This window comes from Cyprinus carpio, chromosome A15, assembly GCF_018340385.1.
Source record: "Cyprinus carpio isolate SPL01 chromosome A15, ASM1834038v1, whole genome shotgun sequence".
NCBI classification, from domain to species: domain Eukaryota; kingdom Metazoa; phylum Chordata; class Actinopteri; order Cypriniformes; family Cyprinidae; genus Cyprinus; species Cyprinus carpio.
In genome coordinates this window covers 13,921,773-13,949,494 of record NC_056586.1, presented here as the reverse complement: position 1 = coordinate 13,949,494, position 27,722 = coordinate 13,921,773, and the positions used below count along the sequence as shown (strand labels likewise).

General features: G+C 36.0%; 1 protein-coding gene across 2 annotated transcripts; it reads left to right on the top strand.

Annotated features, from left to right (window-relative positions):
* Positions 1-206: 206 nt before the first annotated feature.
* On the top strand, positions 207-27,116 carry LOC109088005 (tumor necrosis factor alpha-induced protein 2-like). Of its 2 annotated transcripts, none has more exons than XM_042771090.1 (13): positions 207-385; positions 8,563-9,045; positions 10,961-11,178; positions 17,113-17,767; positions 18,984-19,098; positions 19,491-19,601; positions 20,042-20,142; positions 20,720-20,833; positions 20,913-21,048; positions 21,507-21,629; positions 22,055-22,210; positions 23,753-23,874; positions 25,321-27,116. In XM_042771090.1, the coding sequence occupies exons 1-13, from the start codon at positions 354-356 to the stop codon at positions 25,598-25,600; spliced, it is 2,646 nt and encodes an 881-aa protein (XP_042627024.1). In that variant the 5' UTR covers positions 207-353; the 3' UTR covers positions 25,601-27,116. The 2 variants fall into 2 exon arrangements, with proteins under 2 accessions (XP_042627024.1, XP_042627025.1); XM_042771091.1 differs by lacking the exon at positions 207-385 and adding an exon at positions 4,176-4,322.
* Positions 27,117-27,722: the final 606 nt, after the last annotated feature.

The following is a 27,722-nucleotide window of genomic DNA, read 5'->3' as shown; positions in this document are numbered from 1 at the left end:
CAATAAAGAAATAAACAGAAAACTACTGTACTGCATCGTAATTAGTGGAGTCGCAGTGCCCATGATCCCATAGGCCCAAGAGGTGGTGGGGGAAGCTCAGAGCTGGTGGAAAGGAAAGGGGATGGCCGGCTTCCTGAGGAAAAAGCATCGTCTTTTGCGCTCCAAAACAACTAAGGAAGTGACCATAGCTAGCCCCGGGCTTCGGACGCACTTTCAGTTGGACGGCAGCACATGTATAGTTAGCTACTCTCTGAGTTGGACACTTACAGTAACTGCCTGACAAACTAACAGACAAACACATACACAGATACAAAACCTCTGGGACACTGGGATGTCCCTGCTCTGAGTCTTTTATGGATTTACCATCGCTTCACTGCCAGACAAGGTAAGAAGAACGTTTTTCTGGTTTGACAGGGCTTTCTGACTTTTCATAGGTTCAAAATTGCTGAAATGACAAGTGGAGGCAGTAGTTTAAATGTCATGGGGTTCAGCTGTTTCTCTTGGGTGAAGAAGGTTATTCGGATGTTGTGTAGGTCTCAGTGCCAATGATATACATTAATGTCAAGTATACTTCAGTATTTTTGTACACTTCTTGTATTTACAAAACTGTTTTGATCTTTATGATTGTGGAATATGACTAAGTACATCTTGATTTATTTAGCATTGTCTATGTTATGATGTTCACATGTGTCAGGTACTGATTATTATTAAATCACTTTCTCTGGACATCTCGTCTCAGTGGACAGAAATCAAAGATAGAGGTCTTCAGATTTGACTTTGAACATCAAGTGGGGACCTAACTGATACTAAAAATGTTAAACAACAACAACAAAAAACCCCAAAATCAAACTGTCAAAATGTTTTCATGTTACCTTGAATTGCATAGGCCTAACAATGTGCAAAATTAATTTGCATTTAAATGACTCGGAAAACCATGTTTTTGTTTTTCTTAAATAAACAACAAAAGAAGTATGAATTTATTTGATTTATTTACATTGTATAACTGATGTGTACCATCAAGATTGACTTTTTGAAAGGATAATGCCCCAGCGACAGCTTTTGTACCTTTTTTCTGAGCATGTACAAGTGAGTGAAAACAACACCTGTGCCCAGAGTAAACAGAAAATGCTGATGACAGAAAACACATGTACTGCAATAACATCACAACCCTGGGATAGACAAAGCCATGCCATAATCAATCTTTCCTCAAATGCTGACTTATATCTTCCCCCACAAACCTCTTAAATTAGCTTTAACCTGACCCGCTCGATGTAAAAGGTTACACTTGTGACGTCCATCCAGTCCATTCCTGCTTGCAGATGCCCACACTACAGCGAAACGGAATCAGGATGCTACCAGCTAAAATGGGCCCTATAAAGGATAACCCCTGTTCCTCTGCTGGCATCCACCACACTGGAGCGTGTCAGTAAGGCTGCGGCTGATTGCTCGCTGTGGTCAGGGCTGCTGTTCTAGTGGTATGACATAGAGTACTTCTCTCAGCACAGATGCAGAGGGCTTTTCCTGTGGTCCATATGGAGCACCACTGCAGGATGCAGGCAGGCTCCGATTGGACCATCCCCGCTGACCCTTCACTAAGGTGCCAGCAAGAAGTTGCATAATAGTGGTGACAAACAGGGATGTGAACATAACACTTTGGGAGAGAAACTAAGAATAGTGTGTTTTAGTGTAATGACAGTAGGACTTTACATGCAGCAATGGACAGACATATAAAAACAGCTGTAATGTCTTTATTTAAACACATTTTAAATTAATGTAAAATATTTTCTCTATTTATAAATAAATAAATATGTATGTATGTCTCATTTAAATACACAAGTTTTGCAGATTTAAATATTGTGAACTATGCAATTAAAATCAGTTTTTAACACTACTTATAATAATTATAATTTAAAATTATTAAATTTTTATAATGTAAAAGTATAAAATTTTAATCAATGACTAACTAAATAAATACATAAATATGCATGTCTAACTGTACACTTAATGATGGGTAAAAAATTTACACAATTTAATTATTATTACACATTTAATTATTATAATAAAATATACTATTTTTATATTAAACAAATAAATAAATTATATAAATATGAAATAATAACAGATATATAATAGAACAAATAATAAATAATAAAAAGTAAATATTTTATGCATAATACTTTATACATATTTATAACAATTGTATTTTACCAGTATATACTGTATGGGTTTTTATAAATTATATTTTATAAATAAATAAATGCTTTATGATCTGATACTTTTTAAATAAATACATATAAAAATATATTAAATAATTTAAATATGAAATATTGAGATAAATAATAGAATAAATAATAAATAATAGAAATTAAATATTTTTCACATATTTATAATAATTGTATTTTTACTAGTATATGTGGGTCTTTATAAATGATATACAAACATGTGATATTAGATTTTAGAAAGAGAAAGGGATCATCATGTTTGGTCAAACAAACATTTTACAAAAAAAATAAATGAAATAAAATCTGAAAAACATAAAATGTTGCCAAATGAAACATGGGCCAGATTGTCCTTTTGTATCACGTGGGCTGTTGAGAAATATTTGAAACGTCGCCAAGGTGAACATCGTAGGCAGAACAGGAGCAAAGGATGCACCAGCAAACACACACAACAATGACAAAGTTAATGTTATTTTGTGGTATTTCCTGTTACCCAAGCTAAGAATTCACCCCAGTTTGCAGCTTCTCTTTATACAGTGTCTCTTTATTTAGTGCTTATCTTAGATGTGGCGCCAGTTGTGGTTTCCTGATGTGCGTTTTGCCCCATGACAATCAACAGGAAAAAGTATGTGATATCCTTGTTCAGTTTCAACTGAAAAATATAGCATGCATCTTATAATTGATTAGCAGGGACAAGTCAAGGTCAAGGACATGAGAAAGTGCATCCATGAAGATAAGTGAGTAGCTTGATCTTTTTGAAGCATGAATGTACAGAATGTAAATCTTGTAATCCCGCCCCCCCCCCCCCCCCCCCCCCCCCCCCCCCCCCCCCCCCCCCCAATTGGTCAGCCCAACTGGTCAGCGCTCTCGTTTCTGAAAAAGAAATACGAGTTCAATAGCCATGCCAAGTTTTTGACCTATACGAATGTCCCTGAGATTCATCGGAGGCGTGACATGGCAATCTTTTGTTTATGCATCAGCGAATAAGCTATTTTGTACAGTTCATCATATTGTCCAAGGAAACAGATATCATAATACTCAATGGGCTGCCAAGATGCTTAAGAAAACAAGTGTTTGGAGAAGCTCACACTCCTCCAACATGCTTAGTTTCTTTTATTCAGGCCTTGTTCGATTGCAATGTGCCCTCCATGAGCCATTTCTTTTGTTCAGACAATACTAAACAAATTGTCTGACTTAATCTTGGCATGTGTGCTGCCTGATTGTTTTGTGAAATATAAAAATGTTAATTGAGAGAAGAAAAAAAAAAGAGCTGTGAGGTTACAATCAATTTTAATGACCCATGACCCTTTAAATAAACAATATATACCTTTAAATAACTTTTTTTTTTTAAATGAAGGATATCCTAAATAAATGAATACAGTACTATGATTTCAAACTATCTAAACACACACACACACACACACACACACACACACACACACACACACACACACACACACACACACACACACACACACACTAAATCAATGTAAAAATGACAAGTACTTGAGGCAGACACTGGTGAAACCCTATTGGAGAAACTGTAGTTATCTTTTACTGTAAATGCTCTTAAAATATATTTAAAACAACAACAACAATACTCTAATAGTAATACATTTAAATGAATAAAAAATGTTTTCTCAAAGTCTTTTTAATTAACAATTTAAATTTTGCTGATTTCATTAAATTTAAATATAAATGCGATTTATTACTATTAAATTTATTTTTTACATTCTTAAATGATTTAAATAAAATATTATTTATTATATAATAATCAATTATAATAATAATAATAATAATAATAATAATAATAATAATATTATTATTAATAATAATAATATTATTATTTCAAATAAAAAACACTACTTTAAATATATTTAGCAGTTTACCTGCTCTTGTGTGCTTGCGGATGAATGTGTGTTTTCTCTTTAGTCCAGCCCACGAACTAAAAGTAAAAGTCCTGACAGCGCAGCTCCACATCACTTGCTCTGGCTTACGCTGCTCTCGTAGGTGACGTTCCTCGATTTAAATAAATATCTCATTATTTCATTCAAATATTTTTACTTCTGGTTCCTGACATGAAGATCGATCGACATGGACTCTGTAAGTTTTTATTTCCCGTTTGTTATTATAAAGTGCTAAATTTCACTGGACCTGTAGCGTTGACTGTAACGAGATCTCGTTTAATTTGTAACCATGTTAAACTCGTTACCGCCTGTAATAACACTGCAGTTTATTGTTCACAACTCTGGATCTGATCAGAACTGCGTTAAATGAATGAAATATTGGAGTATTTTATTACTAGGCTATGTTGAATATTTCTTTAAAAACAGATGAACTAGAGGGGGTAAAGGAGGTTATAAAGGAGGCGTAAAGCTATATAATATATATATATATATATATATATATATATATATATATATATATATATATTATTTATTTATATTTATTTATTATATTTATTAATATATATATATATTTGTGTGTGTGTGTATATATACATATATATATATATATATATATATATGTATGTATATATATATATATATTTAAACTTTTCGGTTTCAGTCAGTTTTTTTTTTTTTAACAAATACATCTTATATAAACATATGAACTAAAGTGAATACAGTGTCAGTAGTTAGTACTGTCCTCTCTGTCCTTCAGTTCAATCCTCATTTACACATCTTTTTTGCAACCTTGTCAAAAAAAAAAAAATAGTTTGACTGATTTTTAAACTAGCTGACTTAATACTTTTCTCTTCCTGCTTATTAAGTAAAATGTTTAGCCTTCCCGTTTTTAAAAAAAAAAGAAAGATTCCATCCTCATTCACAGAAAGTCTCATGAGGTAACATTGTTCTCCTGGTGTACAGTTAAAGATTTACTCCCAAGGGAAAGATAATATGTCCTGGAAAAGCACAAGCCTTTATAGCAGGGCATATTCCAATGTCAAGATGGACGACTAAGATTTGCTAATGTTGGTTGCGTCAAAACAAGTAATCTGACCTTGTGGTACTCATATAATGCTGTGCTTGTTTGAGTTCATCTGTAATATAGTGGTGATGAATGATGGCATGAGGGACCCTTTTAACACTTCCGTCCTCAATCACTTTTATGGCTTCAATGACACACAAACTAAAATCTATCTATCTATCTATCTATCTATCTATCTATCTATCTATCTATCTATCTATCTATCTATCTATCTATCTATCTATCTATCTATCTATCTATCTAAACAGTAATATTGCACAATACATATCTTACATTCAACCAGATCTAATGTTTTTTTTTTTTCTCAATTAAAACACATAGGCTTTAATCAGTTCTCTAAATTTCAGAGGACCTGTTTGAGATCACATGCGTGCATTACCCCATGACTTCAGGAGCATTGAAACTTCACCTTGGGGAAAGTCATTGGGAGGTTGTCTTTGGCTCTCTCCAACATTCCAGTGCTTTTCCTTTAACCAGAGCCTGAAACCCAAAGCTATAACAGAAGCAGTGCCTCTGCCTGTCACATATTAAGACCAGTCCTCACTCTGTTTGAGTGTAACTCACTGCCCATCCCTGCTATAGACTTTGAACCGTGCTGGCACTGCAGTCTTCCGCATAATTTTGAAATGGTAGATGCAGATGAGGAGGATTATGGTGCAAACAGAGTGAGACTAAGCTTCTGGGTCTTAGATTTCACAAGATTTTAGTATTTTGGCATCCTCCAAAAACCATCTTTGACACAAATCAAAAAGTACAAACAAGAATATAGTTTTTCAAGGGAGGAAAAACTGTAAAAATGCAGTAAAAACCCATTAATTGGTCAACTGTTACTTACCACATAGTGAAAAAAACTGTAAATGGTTTAAAGTGTAAGTTCAACGATTTTCATCAAGCTTTGTATTTTTACAGTGTCTGTAGTATATAAGTAAGTTAACCATGTTTATTTTTTTCCGTCTAATGAAGTCTCAATACGGGTCATCCGGCAGACTTTTGACAGCTTTAGGGTTTTTGTTAAAACCACAGATCATAATTCTGAACTTTTGTATCCCTGTTCATGGATAGTCTGACCGAGCCCAGTGCATTATGGTCATTGAAGTTTTCCTACATTTTTTCACCACAGTCCTATTGCTCTGTTTTCTTTAGTTATGTAGCACTGATTTAAAAAAAAAAATTCTACTGCATGGACAGACAATTTTTTATCAGTTTTTACCCCATCTTGTCAGCAGTGAATTATTATGTTATGTAATTATTATGTAATTATGTAATTGTACTGTAAAATACTATCAACTTGATTTTTTAGCAAATAGAATGACTGTATAATTTACTTTGAAAAACTGTAAAAAAAAAAGTATTCCCTAAAGTGCCTGTGAGACACATCAGATTTTTTCTGTTATCAGTAATGTACATTAGAGTGCTTTGTGTTACATTATCAATTTAATTAATGTTCAGTGCATTATATTATATTTAATATCTAGTCTTTGTCTGTTGTAAAAATATATACGCACCAAGATGCCATCCCATAATACCTGAAATGTCACTGCATTTTCTATTTCTATTTCTATGTCACTGTGAATTTCTGCAATCACAGCTACCAATTTAACAAGATAATTTGAAAATGACATATAGATTACTTGTCTGATTTCTCCTTGAATTTATGCAGTTATCCACTTATTAAAGAATGCCACTGCCATTGGCTGTAATGCAGGGGGACCTGTCCCTTTTGTCCCCTACCTGAATGAGACAGGAAGAGGAGTTGGTCTGGGAAAGCGGTAGTATGGCTTTTATATCTCACCCAATGATCTAGCCCGACGTTTCATATTGGCTCCACTGTAAGGTTTATAATTAGAGCTGGAATTTCAGAGATTTTTTTGAGTGAGGATGATGATCTGCAATGGAACTTCAATTGCCGTAAGACATTTCAGTCCCAACTTAACTTGTAAATCCCCTGTTAAACAGTTTAAGCATAAATAAGCACTTGACCGGTTGCGTAACTTACTTTCTTCTCATTCACTCCATTTGCTTTGTAAATTCCCTTCTTGTTTAATAATTAAATCCCACTGGTGACTCAATGATCAAGTGACAAGTCAGGTTAAAAAATGAAACATTTCTCATCATTACTAAGCTTATGCCATTCTAAACCTGTGTGACTTTCTTTCTTCTGTAAGACACAAATTATTAAGTGTTTATTTTTCTGCATACAATGAAAGACTTTTATTACATCGACAAGAACAGTTGAAACATTCTGCGAAATATCTTGTCGGCTACTTTCAGTATGTTCATGGCCTAACTCACGTCTTCCAGTGTGAATGATCATAAAAGAATAAGCCCTGAATGGTAGGTGACCCATATGGAAAAATCATGCAGACATAATTATTTAAAAGAGGTAGGAAGCCACAGACAATAGACCCTCTCTAGGAATTTAAAGCTTGTTGGCTGTTACACAGTGAAATTGGTCTCCAGGCTACTATATGAAATATGTCTTTGATCTCAGATACATTTTGGTAATATCATTTTTCTTTTTTGTGAGTTATTGTTAAAATTGCAGAATGTTGTTTTTATCGCAAGGAAGTCAGGTAGATGACTGTTAACCCAAAGCTAATCATACATTAAGTATCGGCCCCCTCGTATACACACACACATACACAAATTAGCAAACCGGAAGTGATTCAGCGCTGTTCCAATCCCCTTTTGTCACCAGCCATAAATATCCAAGAGGGCTATTCTAGCCAAGAAGCCTTTGAAAAAGGCAAACATGTTTTCTTGAAATAGACTCGGTTCATCAATTTGAAGCCTCCTTTTGTTTATTTACACAAGATTTCATATATTCAGGCATAACACTGGGTTCGGTTGTAAAATAAAGTGTCAGATGTAAGTTTTGGGTGGCTTGTTCTAGCCAGAATAAAAGGTTGTTCTCATTCTGAGGGCTGTATGTGTCATTTTTCCTCAAATGAGTATAAAAAATATTGGATCACCCCTGTAATACAGGCAGGCCCGCAACATCAAAAGTTCTCTTCAGGATTAACCAAAGGGTGTGCTTCTGATTCTACCCATCATAAAATCATTAATCTTTCATTTAAAACTGCCAGATCTGTTATCTCTGTTATGTAATACTGTTTTCTATGCTGATATTGTGTTGATATTGCTTTCTTTATTTCTATATGGATTGTAATATGTAATTTCAGGAATAATTTCATAAAAAATGAAAGTGCATAGCAGCATCATAGATGAATGCAAGTGTACTGGCCTGTGTAGTAGTAATTTCCTGAAGATTGGATCTGTAATGGATGCACAGTTCATACTGGTAGTGGTGATGCTGACAGATATGCCTTTAACTGTTTTATCTCTCTTCCAGCATATATCCTCTCAGCGCAACCATGCCGGTCCTTAAGAACCTCCCGTCTCGGCTGAAGGGAGGCAGGTTTAGCGTGGATTTGTCGACTACACGTAGTGAGTTCATTCTCAGAAAAATGAGTCTTAACCTCAATTCATTTAAAGAGCCTGGATCAGATGAGGACTGGCCAAGAAGCAATGGAGGCTCACTTCTGGATGGGCGTGTGCCCCAGGACAGAAACCCGTTTGAGGATGAGGAAGATGAAAATGAGGCTAATGAGGTCCGGCGTGGAGGATCAGGGAAGGGAAGCTCCATCAAAGGCACCCTGGAACGCATGAAAGGAGTCTCTCCCCTCAAGACCCTGGGCAAACTGGGCAAGAACTTGCGCATATCTGGCAGGAGCAAAGGAAAGGACACCCCCTCCCCACAGGGCTCTATAGGTTCAGCTTCACCCATGCAGAGGAAGAAGAAGGGCAGACGGAGTTCAGAAGGGAGCTTACTAAGGTATTATGGGCTGCAAAGAGTTTAATAGTTCCAATTCCTCTTAATGATTCCTTAAGGTTGATTAATGAGTTGTTTCTAAACAAACTTTTAACAACTTTTTGGGAGTGGCATAAATGCAGTCCAATAATTGACCTTTAAAGGGATAGTTCACTCAGAAATGAAAATCCAAAAAGATCATAAAATCATTGTATAGCAAATTCATATGAATCAAGTGTCTTAATCAAGTGTTTTCCAGAGTTTTGAAGATTAACCAAATTCTTATGGGTTTGGAGTGACATGAGGGTGAGTAACTGATTACAGAATTAAAATTTTTGGGTGAACTATCACTTTAACTAGATAATGCATTACACACACACACACACACACACACACACACACACATATATATATGTATATATATATACTGTATATATATATAACAAATAAAAATTTTGTATTTTTTTTTTTTTAATAGTATACTCCCATGAAGCACTGCAAATGACATAATCAAGTCAGTCTCCCTACACTCTCCAACTATTTGAGTATTTATGAATATATATGTATCTTTAAAGCAATACTTTTATATTCCTCCAACTTTTCTCAAGTTAAGATAAATGTATTCAATGTGGATCTAAGCTGGGAATGTTCGATATAAAATAGAACAAAAATAACAAAGTGCAGTAAAACAATTTGCACTACTGACCAGCTTGTTTATAATTACAGTAGTACATTAAAATAATATGGTCAGAAATACCAGTTTACAATGTCAAGCAGCATAAAGAACTGTTTTGTTCAGCTAATAACAGGTGGAAGTGGATGACACCAGAAACTGGACACATTTAGCTTGCAAATATGTTAGGAAGGTAGATAGCAAATAACTACAAAGACTAAAGAAACTTTACCAAGAATCAGAAGTTCATTTCTTAGCTGTTCTCTCTCATTTGTCTGGTTTGTGTTCTTGAGTATTAGCTGATTTCTCTCATTGGCCACATTTTCATTCTTGAGCATGACACACAGCACTGCGACTGCAGACAGCACCAAACACACTGCAGCTGCTCCGTAGTTTCTGATCTTCACACAATCACTTTCTGAAGATGAACAAACATGCTGTTATTCTCTTTATTTATCCGCTTAACACAGAACACATCAAATGAAAGCATGAAAACTGAGTGAATTATAAATCTCAGTACCTGTGAGTTGAGATAAGTTTCCTTGCGTTAAGTCTTTTCCAATGTCATTTGCATAGAAATTATCAGTGCTTTTCACATCTTTTCTGTACATCTTCTCAGTTTTTCTATATTCTATTCAATACTTTCAGACAGTTTTGGTGTTGGCAAGATGCCGGCAAACTAAGACGAGTGTCTCTCCTGGAGTGCACTGTGTTGTTTTCCTCATCTGTGTTTTTGTGGCCAGTATTTGTGCAGAAAAGAACTGCAACTCACAGCAGAAGATTTGTTTGAATATTGGTTCATTTTAATGAGATTTTAATGCATTTATTAAGACAGAAGCAAACAGTCTTGTATTTTAGTCTGTTTGGTCTGTCCGAAATTCCAATACTGTTTTGCTTCAATTCAAGGTTTGAAATGTTGTGTTTCAACTTTATAGCTGGATGGTTCATGACTTATAACTCCTCAACAAAGACTATTTTTAAAATCCCGATGGGAAAAATGAATGGGAAAAAAATACTTATAGAACAAAGGCAGCTGAAAAGTGGACAGCCGCTAATGCACTCCATATCGGTTCCAAGCACTAAGATGAGAAAGAAATGTAGTGAGATAAACATTTTAGGACTAATAACTTGAATCCCAATTTTTTTTTTTTTTATGTGCTGATTTATTGCAGATAGGAGGTAATTTTGCAATTACATTTGTTGCCACTAGTAGAATAGACACTGTTCTCAACACACTTCTCCTCATCACCTTTCTTCTTTCAATAGAATGGCTGGAAAGTGCAAAGATCGCATGGAGAGCTTGACCAATGGTGACCTGTGCTCAGAAACTGATGCTGACTCTACCAGTCGCCGACTTTCCTTCATGAAGATGGTGGGCAAGGGCAAGATGAAGAGGGAGTCCATGCAGGACCACTCATCTCAGGGGCCTGAAGAGGAGCCAGTGGAGGAGGTGCCTGAGGTCAAACCCAGGGAGCCACTTTCAGGTAATAAGTCAACTGAATATGAAGCTGTGCATTTGTAGAGTAACCATTCAGCAACTTATAGACTCATATTCCTCACAGTACATGAAATTAAGTAAACATTCATCGGCAGTTTAGCTATTTATTTAACAGTTGTTTTGTAATTGTTTGTGTCAGTGTAATACAGTATTTATGACTATACTTTTGAAGCCGAATTGTATTGCCCTTCTAGAAAATCTACAGACAGTCTAACATGGGATTATTTGCAAATTAATTCAACTACAAATGTATCTTTAATTTATTCAACTATCTTAAATGCTTGTTCCTAAACTTTTGACCACATATTGTACCAGAGCTTGATTGATTAGCCTGGCCTGCATGAGCATAGTACATGAAAGGCAGGAATTTGCACATGATTTCATGCTCAGGTTTCAGGCGTTTTCCTGAGAGACAAGGAGAGATAAGGTTCAAAACCAGCAACAACTTGCAGGCTCTGTTGGTCAAAGAAAATAAGCATAAAGGATGGTAGTGAAGGATCAGACTGGGACCATCAACCTACAGTAGCAATACCAGGTGCTAGAATTACAGGCCTGGACTGTTTGCAAACATATCTACAGTTGTTAGTGGTTGCTTGTGCATTTGTTAAACAGTCAACAGAGTTTATTGTGTGTTCAACCTAGAAGAATTTCATTTCAGCCCTTCTCTTACGCAATTGCTCTTACATAATTACACAATAATTTTAAGCAAGACTCTGATTAGCAGGTTCATGTGTGTTTGATTAGAGTTGGAACTCAATTTTGCAGAAAGATTGATAATTGGGGAACATGCCTGTCAGAGCGGCATGCATTTTAGCAGATTTTCAAGACTTTTCTGCTGTTTTCACCATACGGGCTAAGGGGCTGTCCCATTTAAAACCATCAATCTCTTCCCCTTGTGTAAATGCAGCATGGAACATGATAAAAGAGGAATCTGGGCAAAGGGGAACTGAATGTGCCCCACAGTTTCATGTTTGGTCATGTCTTTGCTTTGTTTCAGCAGGGGGGACAGGGTTAGTGATTCTTGCTGCTTTGCATGTCGCAGCTGACACAGCAAAAAAATAACTTTTTATTTGTGTATTTAGCCACATTATGTTGACGGGAAACCTTCTGGTGACCTCCCGCAACAGTCATGTGGGTTTCCAAATTGTTCGTTCAGCAACTCTCAGCTGAAGAGACCACCAGACACTTAAACATAATTTGGGTGAAGAGCATTTTTGTTCACACATTGATCAGATGCCATATTAGATATACAACATTCCAATGGTGAACACGTTTTTCTTAGTTTAGTCTGCTTTTGTAGTTTCTTAAGTATTCCAGAAAGGTTCTTATGAGCTTAAATAAAAGGCTTACTTCTCATTTATTTTGCAGACATAAGTGTTGTGACAAAAGAAAGCATTGCTCCATCCACCCAGCTGTTCTCAAGTGGCCCCACATTCCTGAGTGGCTTTAATTATTTAACTCACAGAGAACCTTTTTGAAGAATGTTATCAAACATCTTCACAATGATGCGTTAAAAGAATATATGGGACATAAGATGCGCTTCAAATAATGTGTAATGCCACACATGCCTCGGTCGCTGCACATGCAAGAAAATCCAGAAAATGGAGCACAGAACAGGACGGGAATGCTGTTCATGGAGGGTGTTTCAACTGTTAATCGTCAACTTCTGCTGCCAGATCTGATTTCACTTGAGTAGGAGTTGACAAAACATTCTCATTGCCATTGCTTTACCAACCTTACTCCACAGCTCAACATATAACTGATATAATTATTTATATGAACTATTAATATAAACAATATATCTACACACTACTGTTCAGTTTGTGGTTGGTAAGATTTAAAAAAAAAGAAGTATCTTATGCTCAGCAAGGCTATGTTTATTTGATCGATATTACAATAAAAACAGTAATATTGTGAAATAGTATTTCACTTGGAAAATAACTGGCTATTATTTATATATATATACATATATATATAATTTATTATTATTATCAATGTTGCTAAACAGTTGTGGTGCCTTTGTTTTTTGTGGAAACCATTAACCATGATCATTTTTTAGGAATCTTTGATAAATATAATGTTTTAAAAACATAATATATATGCTCTAAAAGCATAATAAAAAGAGAACCACATATTAAAATTAAGAAATGTAACATTTTAATTCTGAAGTCGAAATTTTATTCATATTGTTTTGCTGGCAATATAATATGTGATGGAAGTAAAATTGTGTTAAATCAGAAAAATGTTAAATAGAAGCATTTTCACTAGTAGTCCCACCCTTTTAAGCCCCACTGTATACAGTAAATATAGTATACAGTATATATAGTTCCACCAAGGGAAGTAAATCTAGTCATTTTTCTTTAACAACAGTACCACCCTTCCAATGATGTCGCAACATGGAAAAAAAATTGTTCTTGAAACACGAAGCATGTTGCAACTAAATTCATTGCTTTGTTGTGAGTTCAGACAGCAAGGTCTTTGCTGCATTCGGATTGCTGGTACCTATCAAGACTGAAAGCATATAGTTGTCTTTGGGATTGGCAGAGGGTTAGATGACATCTGACTGAACTGATAAAGAAACCATATAGAAGGGCGTTTACCCCTCATCCTAGTCAATGATTTCCAGACCTCGCCAAATTACAATCCGCAACCTCCAACCATAAGCCATAACTACAGCTGAGAACCATTGGAACCATGGAATCTGTATCTGAGTGGAATGTTTACAGTTAATGCATTCCCATATATGATAGCAAATATTCCTGCATGCCAATTGGCAGTCACCCGTGAAAGGAATAGCCAACACTTCCACCTTATCCAGCTATTGTCCAACATTTGGCAGGAGGATTTGTTAATGCATCTCAAATAAACCTACATTAAGTGAGGGCAGGGTAGCACTTAGAGTAAGGTGGAGTTTGCATTTTCCAAATGGTCCAATTTAGGTTTGTTCTGTTCTGTTGTTCTGTTGGCCATGTCCAAATAAATTAAGAAGGGAGTAGGACCGATCTGTCCTGAGAAGGATCATGAAATCATTTTTACAACCTTTAGGTCTCCAGTGGCAGGCGAGGCCAGTTGTCATTTGGAAGCCACTTCATCTCACTGGGCCTGGATGTTGAAACAAAATTTTAGCATGTGGAATTCCTTCAGGATGGGCTCAGTATTGCTTGAGAGGCAGGAAATACAATCATCCTCCATTTATTAAATATTTCACTTCTGGGGAAAATTTGTCTACTCTGCACATGCCAAGCATTAAAAAGAGGAAATGAATAAATGAGAACAGGAGTTTCTGTGGGCTGCTATCCTCAAGTTCTTTGGTTTCTTGTGCTCCGGCTTGACAGAAAGGTTTTAACTCTGAAACACAGAGGGTTAATGGAAAATGGTCCCGAACCTGTGGCACGACAAAGAACAGATCGTATTCCATTACATTCCTAGAATCAAGGCTAATCTTTTCCTTGTAATGGCTGACTGAGAGGTGTTGGTTGTGCAGGTGTGTTGGAGCTATGTTAGAGGATATCTTGCTTAGTCAGATCTTTTCAGTCGAGTTTAAATCCTCACCCAAAAGCAAACAGTGTTATGTCCTCTTGGAAGCTGTGGTGGGGGTATATGTGTAGCATATGTGCCATATTTGCCCTTAAAAGGCAGCACTTCAATCCCTGTGGTTTTCATTAAGGAAGGGTGGTGACATGTCCATGCTTAAGTGAAGTATGCTCCACACCATGAATTTAGTGCGTGAAACTCTGTGGAAACAAAGAGCTAGTGTTGTCCTCTGCACAGCTCAGTGCATTTTAATGACTGTGAGATAAAACCATTTAAACTACATGGATTTCAACTTCTGGATCATTGCTTTTCCAATAGTCATGTCTATCATTCTACACAAGTGCATGTGAATATGTATGTGTGTATATATATATACAGTATATATCACTACTGTTCAAAAGTGTGAGTATTTTTAATGTTTGTGAAAAAAGTCTCTTATGCTGACCAAGGCTGCATTTGTTTGATCAAAAATACAATTAAAACAGTAATATTGTTAAATCGTATTACAATTTTAAATAACTTTTTCTATTTTAATATATCTTAAAATGTAATCAGTTCCAGTGACAGCAAAGCTGAAATTTTCAGCATCATTACGCCAGTCTTCAGTGTCACATGATTCTTTAGAAATAATTCGATTTTCTACTCAAGAAACATTTATACAGGAGATTACCTATTCCCTATATGTGTATACCATTATATGATTATGAATTTAAAAATTTACTCTGTGCATTTTCATGATGTCATTTTTTATATTTTCATTTTTGGTAAATTGGTATTGACATTTCATTGAAACAGCAAAATAATTCAGTATTTTTTAATGACAAACATCCTTGGGTACCTGTAATGATGCTGAGATAGTCAATAAACAATAAACAACATTAATATCAATGTTTTGTCATAATATTAATAGCTGCTTCATATTTTTTGAAAACCATGATACATTTTTGATACATTCCTGAAAGACTTGAAAGTTCAAAAGAACAACTTTTATTTGAAATAGACATTTTATAACATTATTAAAGTTCATGATGATCAATTTAATGTGTCCTTGCTGAATAAAAGCATTAATTTCTTTAAAACAAATCATACTGACTCCAAACTTCTGACCGGTATGTAAGTTCCAATATATAAGTATATATTATATAACACACACAACCTTGTTTGACAGTTAAAAAGTTGGAAAAAGTCTTAAAATGTGAAAGTTTTATGAGCCGTACAAACAGATAGATTCATGTACAAGGGTAGACAAACAGTTAATTCCCTGGAATGCCATTACCTGCTGAATTTCTTTGAATTACAATAAAGTAAATTCCAATTCCTGTTATTCCCAATTCTATTCAGCTTACTCTGGGGCATGGCCACTTTTATTAATATTCTAATTAATCAGTTAAAAGGAAGCCGGTTCTTAAACTCTTCCTCTCAGACTTAAGTTTACTAGGTCAACCTTTTCTTCCTCCAGGTATAAACATCAGCAGTCCGGTCTCAGAGTCAGTGAGATGATACAGTGACATCGGATCAATTTGTTAGCCCAAGTAAATGTGTTCATCCCAAAGGAAAGTAACGGATATAATGAAGGATGGGTGTGAGCGCTGACCTGTCTCTCAATTAATCAAAGACTGCTTCATCAAAGAAAACCATCAAAAATTTCTTCATAAAATAAAAAATTGGAATGTCAAAAAGTGCTGCTACACGTAATAAACACAAGTGAGATCATTATATAGCCAGCAGAGTGCATTGGCAGTCCCTATGACCATCTGGAAGATATATTGCATTTATGTTTTAGGTTTAATGGCATGAAATCTACTAATGGGTGAATTTTGAAGAACTTTATTGAATGGCCAAAATAATGTTCCCATATACATACATCTTCTCCTAAGCTAAGAACAGTGGTCCTCAGCTCCCCATTGTCCAAGTTTCAAGTTCTCATGATTTACTGGACAAGGAAAAATATTTTGATAATGACCAGCCTTTTTGTTTTATATATATATATATATATATATATATATATATATATATATATATATATATACTGAATCATAAAGTGCAAGTTCAGGCAACATTTTTTGCTCTTTTAGTTTCTATTCAGCAAAAATTATCATTGCTGATTTGAGCATGGTCCAGATCCCAGATTCATAAAAGTAGGAGCTTTAAGTTTAGAAGTTAATTTCAGGTGTATGAGTACAGAGTTACAGAGTTTATTTCATCTTCGCTGTGGCTCTCAAATCAAATATGTCCTATGTCTAGGCCTGTCATGATCATGAATTTAATTGTGATTAAAAATACAACCCCTTAACTGTCACCCCCCATTTTTGAACATAGACGTGAGAGTGCACTATCCAAACTTAAATCGTTACACTTTTTAACCTCTTTTTCTCTGTTTTGTCAGTATTGGAGATCCTGCAGTTGGTGACAAAAAGAGATTTGTTTTTGGCTGACACTCACATTCTGGAGCTGGAGCAGGAGTGTAGGGAGGCCGAATCCCCGACAGCAGGGGGCACTGAGGATTTTAGCAGCCCCAGCAGCAAAGACAGCAGTCGGCGCAAAGCCAAAGATGTGGAGCTGCTGTACGAGGCCCTGCAGAAAGAGTTGTGGGACGTGGTTAGGGAATCTCTGCGTTGCCCCACTGCTGGGCCCAACCTGGGCCTGGTGGTACAGGTGCTCCAGCAGGAGGAGCAAGCCGATCGGGACTGGGCTCAGAGTGAAGGAGCCGCTCCAGGAGGCCCACGGCCGAGGGAGTTCAAGAAACGCTGGAGGGAGGCAGTAGTCGAGTTGGCTGATGCAAACCTTCCCCAGCATAAAGAAGCACTGGCAGGCGAGCTCGCAGCCTATCTGGATAAACTAAGAGTGCGTATGGTGGAGGACCTTGGAGCGGCTCGGCGTAATGTGGTGTCTGTATATCCTGTGGAATACGACTCCTTCCAAGTGTACACACAGAGCTACCATCAGGCTGTTACCCGTCGTCTCCAAGCTATCACTAATGGAGATCTGCAAATCACTGACATATACTCTTTACTAGACTGGCTCTACAACATTTACAATAGGTAAACACCAGCAGTTTGACTAGGATTGTTCACTCAAAACAATGTGATTCAAAAGCTGTATTAGAAAAAAGAAACCAAACCGTGACCAGGGGTTATCAAGTTCCAAAATCGTGCTTTAAAAGTGGTCCTTATTAAGTTTTCTGAAGCCATATTCAAATGTTATGTGTCAGGTTTGACACATTGGTACTGTTTCTTCTGAGTAAAACAGCAAATTAGAATTTGTATGTGTGCAAAGGAAATTTGAGGACTGAATATTTGTGATTGGCAACTCTAATTTCAGGTTGTTCTTCATATAAACCTTCGATATGACTTCAGAAGACTTTGAATTTAGTCATTTATATTGTTCCAAAAGAGTTTTTTAAAATTTTGAACTGAGAAATGTATTACAGTTTTCACAAAAATATTAAGCAGCTGTTTTCAACATTGATAATAGTAAGAAATGTTGACCCAGGACCACAAAACCAGTCATAAGGGCCAGTTTTTTGAAACTGAGATTTATACATTATCCGAAAGCTGAATAAATAAGTTTTCCATTTGCATTTGCAAAATTTCCATTTTGTTAGGATAGGACAATATTTGGCCGAGATACAACAATTTGAGAAAATCGCCTTTAAAGTTGTCCAAATGAAGTTCTTAGCAATGCATATAACTAATCCAAAATTAAGTTTTAATATATTCACAGTAGGAAATTTACAAAATATCTTAATGGAACATGATCTTTACTTAATATCCTAATGATTTTTGGCATTAAAAAAAATCTATAATTTTGACCCATACAATGTATTTTTGGCTATTGCTACAAATATACCCCAGCGACTTAAGACTGGTTTTGTGGTCCAGGGTCACATATTAGAATGATTTCTAAATGATCATTGGTAATGATGCTAAAAATTCAGCTTTGCATCACAGGAATAAATTAGGGAATCTTTCCAACCCCAAAATTTTGAACGATAATAAAAGAAAATCTGGTGGCGATGTACATTAGCGATGGCCTGTTTTGTAATTTGCATTGTTAAGTATTACTGACTGTATCCAGTTGTCAAGCCACATACAGCAACAGCAAACCTAAAACTGATTGTTATAAATAGCTCTGGTTGATATGAGAGGTGAAAGCCACTCTTGTACCTTCCCATTCCTGTTCCTTCATAATTCAGTGTTTCCTTATGAGTGAAGTCCAGACTCAGTTTGTGATTTGCTCTTCCTGTTGTTGCTGCAGAGATGTCCTTGGAACAATCACCATAACAACACCCATTAACCTCTCACAGCTCGGCCCACTGCTGCCAGCAGAGACGGTGGAAAAACTCCAGCTTGACTGCCTCAACTCAGTCAGGGTAAGAACCGAAATTCCCAAACTTCATCCCCAAGTATCTCGAAGCATTTTCTGTGTGCATTGAACAACGGCACATCCTGTCCACTCATAGAGATGGCTGGTCATTGCAACCTGCACGGTCAATTAGAGTGCGGCATTTCGGGGTCAACGCACGGTTTTCCTGTCGACAATGAGCACTACACAATAGGCGTCACTTTGACAACATATTTTTCCCTTCATTAAGCAACATGAATGTGTGGGCTTTTAATAATCCTTTACCCCATCCTGAAAATAGTGGCATTAGTCTAAAATTTATGTCATGAATGATGCTATAATTTCGTACATACCCAATACAGGCCATCCCCTTTCACAGCAAGGCTGCTTTTAATGAGTGTGTTGAAATGTGTTTTCCAGGGGAAAGTGACCAATGAGCTGTCTCAGGTTTTGGACGAGGAGGAAAAGAGATGGCTGGACACCCTGAATGTTGAAGAGTATCAGTTACCTCTGGCTCGCACTGTTATTCAGGTCAGCGCATGGATGCACGGACCATTCATGCTTATTTATATAAAATAGGATATTGTGCTAGACATATGGTGGCATCACATGTTACTTTAATCTATTTTCTCAGTATAGATTTAGTGTATAATGGTCCACTGTTCCTGGCTGTCTGCAATATTTGCAGCAGGTTTTAGACACTGGGTCTGTTGTTAGAACAAAAAACGTAAGACATGTCGAATGGCATCCGTGCACCTCTGTGTAACAATAAAATCGTCTCCTAGCTGGAACTAAAATAAATAAACATTTCCCATCGTGAGCATGTTTCCATTACAGCACATTGTTTTTGCAGGCTCTGTGTTGCACCCTAGTGGTCATGAATGAAATTAAGCAAATATATTCCAGAAAATAGTCACCTTATTAAGAGCATTGAGCAAGATATTTCATTGAATTATACTTTTTGATTATAGAGGCTACAAGAAGACCTTGAGAGATCGTCGGCCATAAACAGAGATTTGGGCTCACGGGTTGCTCAATGCAGTCTCAACGGACTGGCAGATTTCCTGTACAGGTGGGAAAGTGATACTTGAAATGTGACACTATTGTACCAAAATTAATACTTTTATTCAGCAAGGATGCATTAAATTGATCAAAAGTGACACTAAATACTTTTACAGTGTTACAAAACATTTTTTATTTCAAATACATATGGAACTTTGTAATCATCCTCAAAGAAAAATATTACAGTTTCCACAACATTTTGCATTTATTAGCAAATATTTAGCAGCAAAACTGTTTTCAACACTGATAATAATAATAAAATGCTTCTTAAGCAGCAAATGATTTCTGAAGGATCATGTGACACTGAAGACTGGAGTAATGATGCCGCAAATTCAGATTTGTCATCACAGGAATAAATTACATTTAAAATGTACTTTTAATTTGTAATAATATGTCACAATCTTAATGTTTTACTCTATCTTGGACCCTATATGGGGCTCCAAAATAGTTGCAAAAAAACCTTTTTTTAATGTCGTAAATGCCAAAAAAAAATTGCTAATTTATTAGATAAATACATTTTATATATTTAGTTGGATAATTCACGTAGAAATGTGTCAGATTATCTCCATGCCATCCTTTTGCTGCAGTTTTCAGCGAAAGGTGGAGATGTTCCATGAGATGCTCGTAAACACCTGTGGAGAAAATGAAGATTGTTACATCGCTAAAACAATCGCTCTTGTCAACTGCTGTCCACCTTTCAGGTAGGCTTCCTCAAAGTCCTTTATTTATATGATGTTTTTAATATTTTAGAGTTTCTGTAATATAACCTGGTGTGTTTAGGAGCTTTGTGGAGCGTTGCGGCCAGTGTGACCCCTCGACCAGCGAGGACTCGATTCGTAGAGCCAACACAGCTCTGGACAGGATTGTCAACTTGAGTGTGAGAGTCCTGAACGACAGACTTTTTGAATATATCAGGGTGAGGCTGCCACAGATCACCCCACACTTCCTCACATAGACATGTACGCACGCACATGTTTGTCATGCATATCTGTCCAAGAATATAAAGAATATCTTATCAGCATTTCCCCTATGGGCTGTTCTCAAGAATGTTGTTTTGCACAGATACTCTGGCTTTGAGACACTAAAATAGCAGCACTATGTGAAAAACACTAGTGAATTAGATGTTTTTGGCCTGAGGCCGAACAGTATTCAGTGTCTGCTGTACAGATTGGCATTACCAGCTCTCATGGGTCACATAGTTTCGCTGCATCCTTTTTTACCAAGATGGGGCTCTAACAGGAAGTTAGCTGCATTCTCTTGTCTCTAAAAATGAAAGTCCTCACATCCTGGTGAAGGCAAATATAGTACATTATAGTCTAGTGTGTACTTTACTGTGTGTGTCATTTCTAATCAATTCTGTCTGATTTCACATAGCCCTTCTTTGATAAGCTGATTAAACGAAAATGGCTGAGCAACACTGAACCTTTTGAGCAAATCGAGGCGCTCATAAAAGAGCACTTCAAGAAGTTTTGCAGAATGGACAATCCACCTTATGAGGTAAACTAAGATGTCAATAACATGAATTTCCTCCCTCAGTTTGCAAATTTGTCATAAAATGATTCTTAAAAATGTGTATTTTTACTGCTTTGTCAAGTACGCTATGATTCTTTTATTCTTGTATCTACACAGCCCTTTAAAATTCATGTTGGTTCATCACAATTCTGTGGTCAAGTATTTTTGTACAATTACTGCTAAAGTCTATATAGCTCTCTCAGCCTTTTCTTTTTACATAAAACAATTTCAACCCAAATCAATTGTGTGTCTAATTGTCAATTTAGCCATATAATATTGTGGATAATGTGCAGACAGTCAGTCATTATCCCAAAATAAACCTTTCAGGGTGAAATAAGATGTATCTGTTTCAAATATGATCATGTTGGGGTTTATGTGAGATAAGCCTCTTATTTACTGTGTGCTCTTAGGTCCTGGTGGTGGAGGTGCACCGGCGTGTGATGACTGAATATGTGCGGGCCATCATGAGGGGCAGAATCATCTGCACGTCACTCAAAATGAGGAAGAGAATGGCTGGCCGCCTTCGTGATGAAGGAAAGCACCTAAAAACACTCTTCAAAGAGTTGGTGAGTCACTTAACTGAAAGATCCTTCCCAAAAGCATCAATAGGTAACTTCGGTCACATGTTCCATTGAACTCTTGTGACAATAGTTGCTTTTGTGAAACCCAGCGCTGTTCTGTTAAAAGAATGTTAGTTTTTATATTTCGGATGTAGCTTTTATTTTTATATTTTTTTAGTTTTTATTTTCATTTTTTTTTTTCTTTTTTTTTTAGTAGTTTTGTGATATATGCTTGTGTCATTTTTTATTACTTTTTAGGTTTCATATTTTTTTATTTCAGTTTTAGCTTTAGGATTTAACTAATTTCCAGTTAGTCATTTTAGTGCTTTAACTTAAATTTATTTCTGTCACTTTCCAAGACAAAATTTGTCCTTTTTGTTTATTTATTTTTGGTTAACAATAACAACCCTGCTATCAGCAAGATATATAATATTAATTATGATATAATTATAAAATATGCTAGTACTGGTAAATGTAAAATATTTGAGTATGATCAGCAGAGTATAAATACATTTTGGATTTTTTTTGTAATTATGATTTCCTATTTAATCCCATACGTATGAAACAAATTGACCACCTCATATGTTACTGTAACATGGAAAATTACTGCACATTCAGGAAATTTTGAGATTTTTTTGTACTGTTTTCTGAATCATTTTAGTTACACTTAATAATAACTATAAATTATGCATACTTACATGCAACTAACTCTAAACCAAATCCTAACCCTAACCATATAGTAAGTACATGTAGTTAATTGATATTAATCAGCACTTAAATGTATAATTACACTGTAACAAGGGACACCGTAAAATAAAGTGTAACCTCATTTTATTTTTATTAGCTTGGCAAATATATTTTTCTCACGAAATCCTTATTCCCAGATTCATCACACTTGCCAACATGTCATGTCCTGTTTTTAATCACTCAAAAACGAACCGTCTACAGCCGGCAACTTTCAAACAAAAGAGATTCTGAAGAATGGGCACGTCTGGAGTGGGCATGGAGGCAGATGGCCAAACAGGCCCTTGGCTCCAAAGGGCATCTCTGTGACCCACCCAAACACTCCTTTCCCCTGTGCAGTGTCCACCCCTTGCTTCAGTTAAAACATCTGTTTGTCACCTCAGTGGACAACAGGATGCCTTTGTTTATGGAGGAATGTCCTGGCCCGGGCCTTTGAAGTCATGACTTGCCTTTAAGGTCAAACTGGGAGTCAGGAAGACCTGCCTTGGTGTAATGGGCATACAGATATTTACCTTCAATTGGAACAACATGTGCTCCTAATCCTCTAGGTTTTTGTTTTTCCAGAGACAAGGGTAAAAATAGCCTTTTCTAATTGTATGTCGGAGTCGTTTGGGCCCTGTGGTCTTTGGCTGTCTGTCAGAAGCCATTGTACAATGTACTTTTGGAAAAAGTCTTAAGTGCCAGGCAGCTGTGTTTAATCTGAACGTTCATCTGCAAATTCCAGTTGCCGATCGGTCTCGGCATATGAAGGATTTGATGGATCTAGTGACAGATCTGATGTTATCTTTGTTTGCCCCCATCCAGGAATCCTCCGCCTCCTGGCTCGACAGCTGTATTCCACACTTATCGGAGATCATTCTCTTGGAAGACACTCCCTCCATCCAAATGGAAGTTGGCGTCCTGGTACGGGAATTCCCTGACATACGGTGAGTGTCTTGAGGGGCAGCGTGCCGCTAGGCCGGGACACCTTGTAGCCCCTGATATGATCGAGGTCAAAAAGCAGAGAGCTCAGGTCATCTGACAAAACATGCTCCTTCTATTTGACACGAGTGGCTTGTAAAAGCAAACAAGACCTTTGAGGTTTCCTGATTTTTATGGGAGACTGTTTGGTTATCCCAGATTCGCATGAAAGGTGTACAGTTGTCCAACTCTGGATCCTCGCAAAGACAAAGCAAAAACACAGGCATCCTGCCCGGGCCTGACCTAAATCTCCATGGTTTAACCTAGAGAAGGCAGTCGCCTAATCAAGAGCTTTATACGGCTGCAGAATCCAGAGGAAACTCTCTTTTGTGGAATGTGTGCTAAAAAAAAAAGCCTGAAACTTCAAATACATGACCTAGATGTGCTGTTGGCTCCATTGTTTAGCATTAGCAACACCTTTGGGTTTTAAAATGATGAACATTTGGAATCTTTCCGATCTACTGTATATATCTTCACACATTTTATGATCTAGGGAAACTCTGAATGAACAGGAGCCAACTCTGAGAAGGTTAAATGAGGATTCTTTGCACCCTGTTTTTTTAGCTATACATATACAGTATACAGATAAACATTATACATTACATATACAGTACATTATAGAATATTATAAAGTTTTTTTTGTTTGTTTGTTTGTTTCTTCCAATTGTGTTTGTATTTATTTATTTGCTTTTACTTGTTTAGTTTAGTTTGGATTTGGGAAAAGAAATGAGAAACAATTAGGAAAAATAAAATAAATAAATAAATACACTGCCCTTTTAAAAGTTTGGGGTTGGTACATTTATTTTTATGTTTTTGAAAGAAGTCTCTTATGCTTGCCAAGGCTTGATCAAGAATACAGTACATTACATTACAATAACAGTTTTTTTTAATGTACTTTAAAATGTAATTTATTCCTTGATGACAAAGCTGAACTTTCAGCAGCCATTTAACAAAAAAACAGCACGTTTGAAATTATTATAACATATTTGAAACATTATAAATGTCTTTGCTTTCTCTCTTTTTTTAAAAATTCCTTTTACAGTTTGACAAATCTATAGAATAAACTTCAAAAACAAGCTCTAGTCTTTTTAAACATAACTTTTTTTGTCTTTGTATTTGAAGAGTTTTCAGTTTAGAAGAATATTCCATTTTGCAAGTTATGAAAACAAAAAATTGTTTTCTGTAAAAAAAAAAAAATAGGCTTGTACTTTAAGACAAACAAAGCATGTAAAGAGAAATTCACTTAATGAAAGTCTATTCCAGTAAAGTGTCAGTACTGACCACTCACCATGCAGCCGTATTACTGTTTAACTAATGCAATATTTCACTTATTTAAACATGCATTATGACACTGAACAGTTATTGTTAATATGACAATCTGCCTCATACGTGAATCTTTCTTGTGTTTGGAAGAGGAAGCATGTTTCTGCAATACTCAATATCCGTGGGATGACCCGACAAACAGAAAGGCAAGAGATCTTGAATATAGTGAAGGACATCGAGAACAGCGACAGCGTCATGCGGGTGTCCCGTGACAGGGCTCTCTTCGCTGAGGTGCCAGTGACGTCAGAAGTGCACTGTCTAAATGTAGGCCTGAGCCGGGTCGCCCTCACCGCCTCGTCCCTCTTCTCCAGCATGCGGTTCCGACGCAGAAGGACTCCAACCAGGGAAAACCAGGATGACATGCTGTAAACCATCTCAAATGGAGCACTCATGGAGCACTGGAGCAATGCCCATTAGCACAGCATTTGTTTCTAAAATGTTTGCATGTGCCATTGTCATATCATAAGGACAAGTAGGAACATCTTACAGATGATCAAGATTGCAGGATCTCTGAGAAAAATGAGAAAATGACACTACAGTTGGCATCACTACAACTGTTTTTGCACAACTAACATTTCAAAGGCTTGTGAAATACAGTGGCACCAAAAATATTTGGCACTTTTAAAAATGTATGAATGTCTTTGCATTAAAAAACTAAGTAAAAATCAAACCTTTATAGAAATTATTATATTTAAAAAAACATTGTAAAAACACACTTTTCAAGAAAAACATTTTAGAAAACATTTTGTGGTTGTAAAATGTTAGTGTTCATACATATTTCAATAAATTGTTTCAGGACCAGTTGGTTAAAAGGCATTGCAAAAATGTCAAAAAGACTTCTGTGAAAAGGTGTAGCCTTATTCCATTCCTAATGCAATGAAACTCATACATTCTGTGTATCTAAAAATGTCCAAACAATCTTTGGGGCCACTATATATATTTTATTTCTGGAATTGATGTGTGCTATTGTATGAATATATAGTGCAACCATCCCTAAGAAATGTCTTTTAGGATCTTAAGTTGCAGGGGTCCGAGTGCGCATTGTAAAAAATATATAACTACTGATCAAAACACTGCTTGGGTTTGGGAATTTTTTTCTAAATCATACCATTTATCATCTTGACTTTTGCGACAGAAATTGATAGTTATAAATATAAATATATATATATATATATATATTTTGTTTTAGTTGCACATGACTGAAGACTGATTTTAAGGTACTATGCAACTACAGTTATCTTTAATCTTTTAATAATTTTTTATCACATTTAAATGGATAGTTTTGTGGTCCAGTCATCTATCATCTTGTCATTAAAGATAATTGTATTTTTTTTAGATCACTCAGATTTACCTGTGAAATAAATCAAGAGGGACTATTTATGTATTGCAAGACTTATTTATTACACCAGTAATTTCATTGATCAGTAATAAATACTGACAAAACCACAACAATGGAAACCAATCCAAGCACAAATAACTAAAACCAAAAGAATTAGCGAAAATTCATGAATAATTATATCACTTTAGAGACACTGTGCTCAATGTACTGTCATAGAAGCTTTTGGTTTGTTTACCTAAAATACTGATGGACAGAACTTCTTTTTTTAACATTTATTGGTTCTGCATTTACTGTGCTACAGAGTTTGTCTTTTAAAAATACCATATTTCATCCAACTTGTCTTTTCATCATATGTTTGATGAGTCTGTATATGTTGCTGTGTGAGCGCCATTGAAAAGAAAGAGCATTTCAGTAAACTTTAGGGTACTCTACATATTAAAGACTTAAGACTTTGACGTAAACTGCTATTTTGGTTATAGGAAGAAAAAAAATATTTTACAGTGTACATATATTAAATCATATACGAATAAATGACATAGGATCAGATATTTCAGCCTTTTTTTTTGAGTGTGTGTGTGTGTGTGTGTGTGTGTGTGTGTGTGTGTGTGTGTGTGTGTGTGTGTGTGTGTGTGTGTGTGTGTGTGTGTGTGTGTTAAATACAGCACCAATCCTCCACTGACTACAACAGTAAGTCAGATACACTGGGAGCTTGTGTGTTGCTGTGATTCGCTGGTTTTGACGTCACATCGACCCTCACGTCATCATCATCATCATCATCATCTAGGCTGCGCGTTTTTGGTCGCCGCTGTCCTTGGTGCTGAGCAATAGTCCAAACCGAACCAAAGACGCGTGCGCAAGGGCTAGAGACACACTAAATATGATTTATAACACTGTAACAGTGAAGAGTACAGTAATCAATCATATTTTAGAGAATGGTATTCCTTTGTTGTTTATTTGAACTGTTTGGTTGAACATCTGCATCTGTTTAAACTTGAAGCTAGAACACGATCACTAATTTAACTGAAACAGTTTGTACTCCAAATATAGCATGGGTTCATCTGAAAGTCAATTTCTGTATAGCCATATACGTTTTATATAAGTCTTGCCAAAGACAAACGAAGCCATTTATGCCATTAAATAGCCTAGCCTATA